Below are 7,920 nucleotides of genomic sequence, written 5' to 3'. Positions count from 1 at the left end.
CCTTACGCCGGCGCTGCAACCTCGGCATGCGGGATTAACTATCGTCCTTGCCAAGCGCATAACGACTTACCAAATATCAGCACATCAATAATGTATACTCAGTATTAGTGATCACTTTCAGTATTCATCAAGTTCATCATTTATCTCCGAGTTCCAAAATAACCATCATTAATCCTCAATTTCACAAGTTCATCTTCAACCCGGTACTCCATCAACTCACACAACAATTTCATCCAATTTACATACTAGATCTAAGTCACCGTCTTTTAAACTGACTAACAGAAAATATCAATTCGCTTAACTCATTTTCCTAGTCTCAAAGTCTAATTACTAGTTAAGAGTCTTAAACAACAATTAAAGAAGTTTAGAGAACCAATTAAAATTGCAAGAAAACAAATATTCAGCAAAACAGGAGTCATGCGTATGCACTCCTCTGTCCCTGTACACATGAGTGTCAAAATATCTATGTCGCGTAAGTATGCTGTAAGAATCAGAATAACCGCTTTAATAAAAAATAATTTAACTGTCCAATCAAAAACATAAAAATAAATATTTTAAAAATAAAGAGGTAAAATTTGAAACCAACAACTGATCATAACTGTAATTATGTAACGATCAAATTACTATTACCAACTAATGCAAAACCTTGAAACCGAACCCGGTGTAAATTCATTGAAGAAGAACGCACATAATAAGAAAATAAATAGTCAAGACAAAAAATAATATGCAGGTGGGGCAAAAGATCTTATCAACATGGATAGTTTTGTCGCAAAATCTAAAGCCTCTTCTTTTGTGGGACCCTCCAAAGATTTGCTGTCACATAACGTCTCTCTATATAACATCAAACGCCCTAACACCCCCACCTTTGATAAGTCTACCTTCCTTTTCTTCTTCTTCTATCTTTATTTCATATTCAAAGGGCTAAAATAGAAAATTGATGAACAATAATCGTGGTGTTTAATTAATTATTGGAGGAACTGAAGAGCGCTATGAAGGAGGGTGGTGGTCGGAAGCAAGGTGCAATGTCGCCGTGTGCGGCATGCAAGCTTCTCCGGCGGCGATGCGCAAAGGATTGCGTGTTTGCACCGTATTTCCCGGCTGATGAGCCCCAGAAATTTGGGAGTGTCCACAAGGTTTTTGGTGCTAGCAATGTCAACAAGATGTTACAGGTTCTTTTCTAAATTTAATCATCTCTAAATCTAGTTATCATATATCTACATAGGCATCAATATAATGATATGTTTATTATTATGTCATTTTCAATTTTTTTCATGGTATATAGTTATAGTTATGTAGAGTACTTTCTCTTTGCCTAGTCATTTTTATTTCATATATAGAATGATGAATTATTGTAGGAATATGGTGCAGTTTCCTTTAATTTGAATTCTTTTTATTATAGGTTCTTATCAACTTTTATCAAATATCTTGTTTGAGGGAGACTATTTGACGAATATATCACTATCTATATGACGTAATTTAGGAAAATAAAAATAATTTTTTTTAAAAAAATATGGAAAAGAGGATGTTTCTTATAATATATTTTAAATATCATTACTCAAACTGTATATCAAACAAAGTTATGTTGATACATACAATAATTGATACTTATTAACTAGGGATTATATATTGAAACTCCTGTATACTTATATGGTCAAGAAGCGTGGACATATATATGTGACAAAGGTTCCAAACATGTTTAAAAAAGATGTAAATTTTGGTTTTCTTTGTTACTATGAACTTTCCTATGTTAGGATCTGTATGGAAGCACTTCCATAAACTCTTATAAAATTTAGGAGCATGCTATGATTTTAACCATAGATCACCTAAACTTTGATTTTCTTTTTCTAAAAACTTACTTGGTTACTTAAAATATTTGTCTATGAAGTTGGAAGATGATGTATTGTTAAGGGTTGAAAATTATATACTAACCTCCTCTCAAAACTTAATATCCCCTTTCTCACTCATGAATATCCGCTCTTTACCTAAGAAAAAATATACGAAATAATAATATAATATCGTAAATTTATTTCTACCAAAAATTTAAACTAAGTTAATAGAAGGAGACAAATAATGGTTATACTTTTAAGAGTCTTTTTTCTAAGTTTGTTTGAATTTTTTTTTTACCAAAGATAGAAAGATTCGAATTCGTGATCTCTTAGATGAGTACGGAGAGATTATGTCATTTAATTATAACTCATTGACAGGTTTGTTTGAATTTTTGCCTATACCTTCTTTTTCCTTGTATTTTTGTTTTATGTTTTTTTTTTTCAGAGATAACATATTATAAAATTATTTGTCCAAAAAACATAACCTAATAAAAAGAAATATTTAAATAATTATATTTCTAACAAATAAAAACATACAATACTAGCAAAGTTTTATCTTATTACGTAGGCTTGATTAAAAATAATAATTATATAATTAAATATAAAAAATATTGCATTAATATATTTTAGTTATTTTATTACATTTTTCATCTTTACATATTAATTTATAATTAGTCACCAAAAAGAATATTAATTTATAATTACCTAAAATAATGTTGAACACGTAGGTTTAGATAAATTTAGTTACCCTAGCCTTTCTACCTGCTTTAACTTCCTGATGTATTCTGTTTGCAAAACCTAATTTATCGGATCCCAAGTCTATTAACTAGTCCCTTAGTTTAGTATTTTTTTATTAATAAAATTAAAAAGAAAAATTGGAAAATTGAAAAATTGAAAGTAGTTGTCCAAGAACAGTGAAAAGGGGGTATCTTTCATTTCCTCACATTTACTTCCGTTATAGTGGCTAATTACAGTTGATGACCCCACTTCATGACTTTTATAGTTAGATGTATTATTCTAACTATTAATATTAATATTTGATTTCTTTGTTAAAGTAAGCTATAAGGTACTAGCTAGTAAAGTAGTGATATTGCACCAGATGATTCCTTAGTACATATAAAGAAGAAAAGGATCAAGGCCATATAAATTATCTTTACTAAGCTACTTCATCAAGCCACAATGTGAAGAGGATAAAGTAATGTTATTATTACTAGGTGGTTATATGTGTACCTATTTGTTCAACATCTTTCTTTATGACCACCGTTTGCCTTTTGTTTTGCTACTATTTCAGCAAAAAAGAAATGAAAAGAAAAGAAAAATAAATGTTTTAAGTATGTGCTCATTAGCTTTTCCTTTTGTCTTTAAAATCTGGGTAAGATTGATAGAGACTCCTTAGTAATATGTTCAAAGGATGATGTTGTTTCCCAGAAGAAAAAGATGTTGTAAGCATGACATCTTGATGATATTAGCAACTATACTTGTTCCTTTTTAGTTAACAAATAATATAACATTATGAATTTTAGTCTATAATAATTACTTGCATGCTCCGACAAATTTTATATTAATTCAGCACACATCCAAGAAACAAAAATTATTGTAGGCTTACCGTTCCAGTCACAATATCTATTATCTATTATATTTATTATATTCTATTTCTATTATATATTATTAATTTTACAAATAAAATATATAATATGTTATTTTTTCATTACAACTAAAATCAAATTTTTTTTAATTAAAAAATTCTCCGCTCCTCTTTACTAATTTTACAACCAAAATATATTACATGTCATTTCCTTATTATAACTGAAATCAAATCTTTCCCTCTAAAACTAAAGAATCATTCTCTCCTTCTACTAATTTTACAACTAAAATATGACACATATCACTTCTTCATTGCAATTGAAATTAAATCTTTCCCTTCCAAAATTAAAGAGTTCTCTCATTCTTCCGTCTTTCTTTTTCTATCTCTCTCATTCCTTCAACCACTTTATCTCTTTTATATATCATTATCAATGACTAATTACAAATTTGACAATCAAAATGTGTAATATGACATTCTTTAATTGCATTAAAATTTAAACTGAAATATTGAAATTGAAATTAAAATTGAAATATACCTATATTATGTATCATATATCATATATCATATATTACTATCAAATTTAATAACTAAATGTGTCACATGGCACTCTCTTATTAAAACTGAGAAAAAATACTTTTTTCCAAAATTAATAAACTTCCTTCCTAAATTCTTTCATCTACCTCTCTCTACTTTTCTATTTCTCTCAACCATTTTCACTCTATATATAACTTATATTTTATATTAGTAATTTGACAAATCAAAATATGTCATCCGATATATTTTTATTACAATTAAAATAAATTTTTTCTTCCAAAATTAACAAACTCTTACTCTCAGTTTTCATCTTTATCTTTCTCTCTCTTTTCTTTCATTCTCTATTTTTTTCACCTTTCTATTCCACAGAAAACAAATTTAACAAAATAATATAATTCAAATAAAAAATATTATTATTATTATATACATATTTTTTAAATTTTTTATATACTTTTAAATTTTCACCGCTACCTTATCTTTCTAATCTATATTTTTATTTATTCTCTTCTTTCAAATATTTATTACACATAGTTTGGAGAGAATATTAATATTATAATTAAAAATTAGAATCAACATTAAATTGTTTAAAAAAACTAATTTTAAGTGAATTTTATAACTATCAATATAATTTTTTTATGATAATATCTAATTATATTTTTACACACTGAGAAAAAAATATTATTTTTAAATAGCAAGTATAAAAATTAATTACTTCTATTTGTGCAATAGATTTAACATCTAATTAAATGTAAAACTATACACGTTAAATTGTTTCAAATTTTAGATAACAAATGTTAAAATTAATTATTAATAAAAAATTATATTTTTTATATAAAAATAATGACTAAAAATCTTATTATTTAATTTTTTATTTACAGAGACATTAGTCTTCTTAGTTGAAAACTTTTGTCAACCTACAATTTTTATTTTTATAAAAATAATTTGATTTTATAAATATTGTGTTATATATAATCTATACCGTGAGAACAAAATACACCATAATTTTAAAAAAATTATATTCCTGTAATATTAAATAGTCAGCTATACGTTATTACGTCTCTTTTTATTTTTTCCCCTTGAAGTAACAACTACAGCATGTGCAATATAACATCATGTATAAGGCTCCTTTTTGACAATGCATATAGGACTTGTTTACATCCAAACAAACCCTCAGGATTTGATGCACTTCATATAGCAGTCACCACAAATCCAAAAACCTAGCCACTCTAAGCACCTAGGTCAACAATTCTCTAATGTATAGGCTACCTTTTAAGATCACTCTTATTTTCTTGTAATTATTTATATACTTATATACCTATTTCAAAATAAAATTATACTCACATACAGATTCATATCATACATAGAATATAAAAATTTTATTGTAGTATTTATTAAAAAAAAGCCACAAAACATTTTAGTTTTTACTCTTTCGCGATCTCTATATCTTTATATCTTTTCACTTTGTACTGAAGTGTCTTCTTTCAGAATGTTGTTATTGTATTATGATTTACGAGTTATATAATTTATCCTCACTTTAATTTTTTCTTACCTATATATTAAGTTGTGAGTTTTCTATATTTTTTCATTAGATAATAATAAAAAAAATCAATTTGGCATATAGAAAGGAGTGAATATAAGAATTATCCTTCTTATTTTTTTTATTGATATATTACTTTATTAATGTATAAAAAAGCAACATTAATTATTGTTAAAGAAAAAGTTAAATTCTTTCTGTAATAAAAAAAGTGGTCATATATGAACCCTAATTTGGTGCCAGTAGACACCTATATTGAATAAGATTACAAAAATAAAAATTATATATAAAGAGAAAGAAAAAAAAGAAGAAGAAATACAACGGGAGAGAAGAGAAAGAAAAATAAATAAATAATGAGTATTGGACACCAAAATAGAGTTCAAATATAGTCTTTCTCATAATAAAATATTAATGCAACCTTTTCTTTAATAAAATAAAATAGAAAAAAAAATGGACTGCTTTAGTCTAACAACCACTTCTTTACCCTAAAAGTCTTTACTCATAAACCTAACTATAAGATGTCATGTAGTGTGTGTAGATATATGCCTCAGGTTTCAATAATTAATTAGATAGTTATTATTATTATTATATGATATGATATTTAATTGGGTAAAGTACTAAATTGGTCCTCTAGGTTTGGGCGTAATTCTGTTTTGGTCCTTAAGGTTTAAAGTGTTCTATTTGAATCCAAAAAAGTTTCATTTAGTATCAATTTAGTCCCACAGTGAGGTCAAAATTAAATAATTAACAAAATAGATATTTTGTTAATTATTTAATTTTGACCTCACTGTGGGACTAAATTGATACTAAATGAAACTTTTTTGGATTCAAATAAACACTTTAAACCTTAAGGACCAAAACAGAATTACGCCCAAACCTAGAGGACCAATTTAGTACTTTACCCTATTTAATTTTATCTATTCATGTCTACCAAAACTTTTCAGGAACTACCAGAGCACCAAAGAAGTGATGCAGTGAGTTCAATGGTGTATGAGGCAAATGCAAGAGTAAGAGACCCTGTCTATGGATGTGTGGGTGCAATATCTTCTCTTCAGCAACAAGTTGATGTTCTCCGAACCCAATTGGCTCTTGCACAAGCCGAAGTTGTTCACATGAGAATGCGCCAATTCCCATCATCTAATCATCATGACACTCCAATTTCATCTTCATCGAATCATTACCATCCAATTTCATCATCACCATCAGAGAATAACAATAATTTGAGCCAGACCAAGTCCCTTTTTTCCATGGACATGGTCCTTGATCATCAATCCAATATGGGACAGTCCCTTTGGTCATGCTAGGATTATTTATAATATTATATAGCTAATATAATCAATTAGGTTACGGAGTGAGTGCATATATTATTGGACATGCATTATTATTATTATTATTATTATTATTATTATTATTATTATTATTATTATTATATCACGGGCTTGCTTTATTGTCTGCCTCATTAGTACCTTTTATTTGCTTTTTTTTTTTTTCTCTCACTTTTTATTTGCCCTTCTTATTATGATAGAAAAAGACTTCTCTATCTCAATCTCTTTTTATGTGACTAAAGAGACGATGATGATGATTAATTTGTTAGCCATATATATGTAAATATCTAAACTTGTAATTATGAGTAATTATATCATTAGTGTATTAGTTTGACAGTTTCTTTTTATTACTCTTTCACTTTCTACCTAATCCTATATGTATGTGTGGGAATCAAAATCATTTTGTCATGTATAAATGCCTATTAGTTACACACTTACACTACAATCATTTTTATCTATGACAACATGTAATCTAAGCAATGCTTAACAAATATTATTTAAAATAATAAAAAATAACTCTTAATATTTGTTACAAAGAAATAAAGCTATTGTAACATTTTTTAATCAAACATGTTATAAGTGTTTCCTTTTAATCAATTAAAAAACATGTAAAAAATGTTATTTTAATAAATTAAATAGGAAACATTTACTATATTCATATATTACATTTTATTAAAGTTACATTAAAACTTTTAATAAATATTAACTTATAAATGTTATCTAAAATAAATCAATATATTTTTTTAAATTATAATTTTTTTCCACCCTCCTTAACTGAAAAAAAAAAAACTCCAACCCTGCATGAATTGCTTGTTATTTTGTTCAATTAGCGATTCAAAGCACAAAATCTCAACCTCTATTTTTCAGAACACAAAGACAAAAACTCTAACATCTACCCATTTGAAACATGCTTCTCTATTTTTTGCTCACCGTTCATCTTTGATCTCTTCCAATTTATCAACGTTCTTCTACTAGTGTTCATCATCGCTGGTCATTATTTTGCGGGTACTAATAATTCTGCCTCTATTTTTTTTTTTTTTTGTTTTAAAGCCTAATTTTTGGTTATATGAAACTTGTTGTGCGCATTAGTGTTGAGACAACTCTACATCAGTGTGT

General features: G+C 26.9%; 1 protein-coding gene across 1 annotated transcript; it reads left to right on the top strand.

Moving 5' to 3' along the window:
- Window positions 1–883: 883 nt before the first annotated feature.
- LOC130941441 (LOB domain-containing protein 4-like) lies at window positions 884–6,966 on the top strand. Its single transcript, XM_057869944.1, has 2 exons — window positions 884–1,169; window positions 6,424–6,966. The coding sequence occupies exons 1-2, from the start codon at window positions 990–992 to the stop codon at window positions 6,781–6,783; spliced, it is 540 nt and encodes a 179-aa protein (XP_057725927.1). The 5' UTR covers window positions 884–989; the 3' UTR covers window positions 6,784–6,966.
- Window positions 6,967–7,920: the final 954 nt, after the last annotated feature.

The sequence above is a fragment of the Arachis stenosperma genome, chromosome 7 (genome assembly GCF_014773155.1).
Source record: "Arachis stenosperma cultivar V10309 chromosome 7, arast.V10309.gnm1.PFL2, whole genome shotgun sequence".
In the NCBI taxonomy this organism is placed as follows: domain Eukaryota; kingdom Viridiplantae; phylum Streptophyta; class Magnoliopsida; order Fabales; family Fabaceae; genus Arachis; species Arachis stenosperma.
The sequence above is the reverse complement of the archived record's forward strand: the minus strand, read 5'-3'. Positions and strand labels throughout refer to the sequence as shown.

What these genes read in the sequence shown, in the direction of transcription:
- LOC130941441 (XM_057869944.1), top strand. Translation starts at nt 990, where the DNA reads ATGAAGGAGGGTGGTGGTCGGAAGCAAGGTGCAATGTCGCCGTGTGCG. An exon ending in ATGTCAACAAGATGTTACAG is followed by an intron (nt 1,170 to 6,423) that starts GTTCTTTTCTAA and finishes AAAACTTTTCAG; the next exon opens with GAACTACCAGAGCACCAAAG.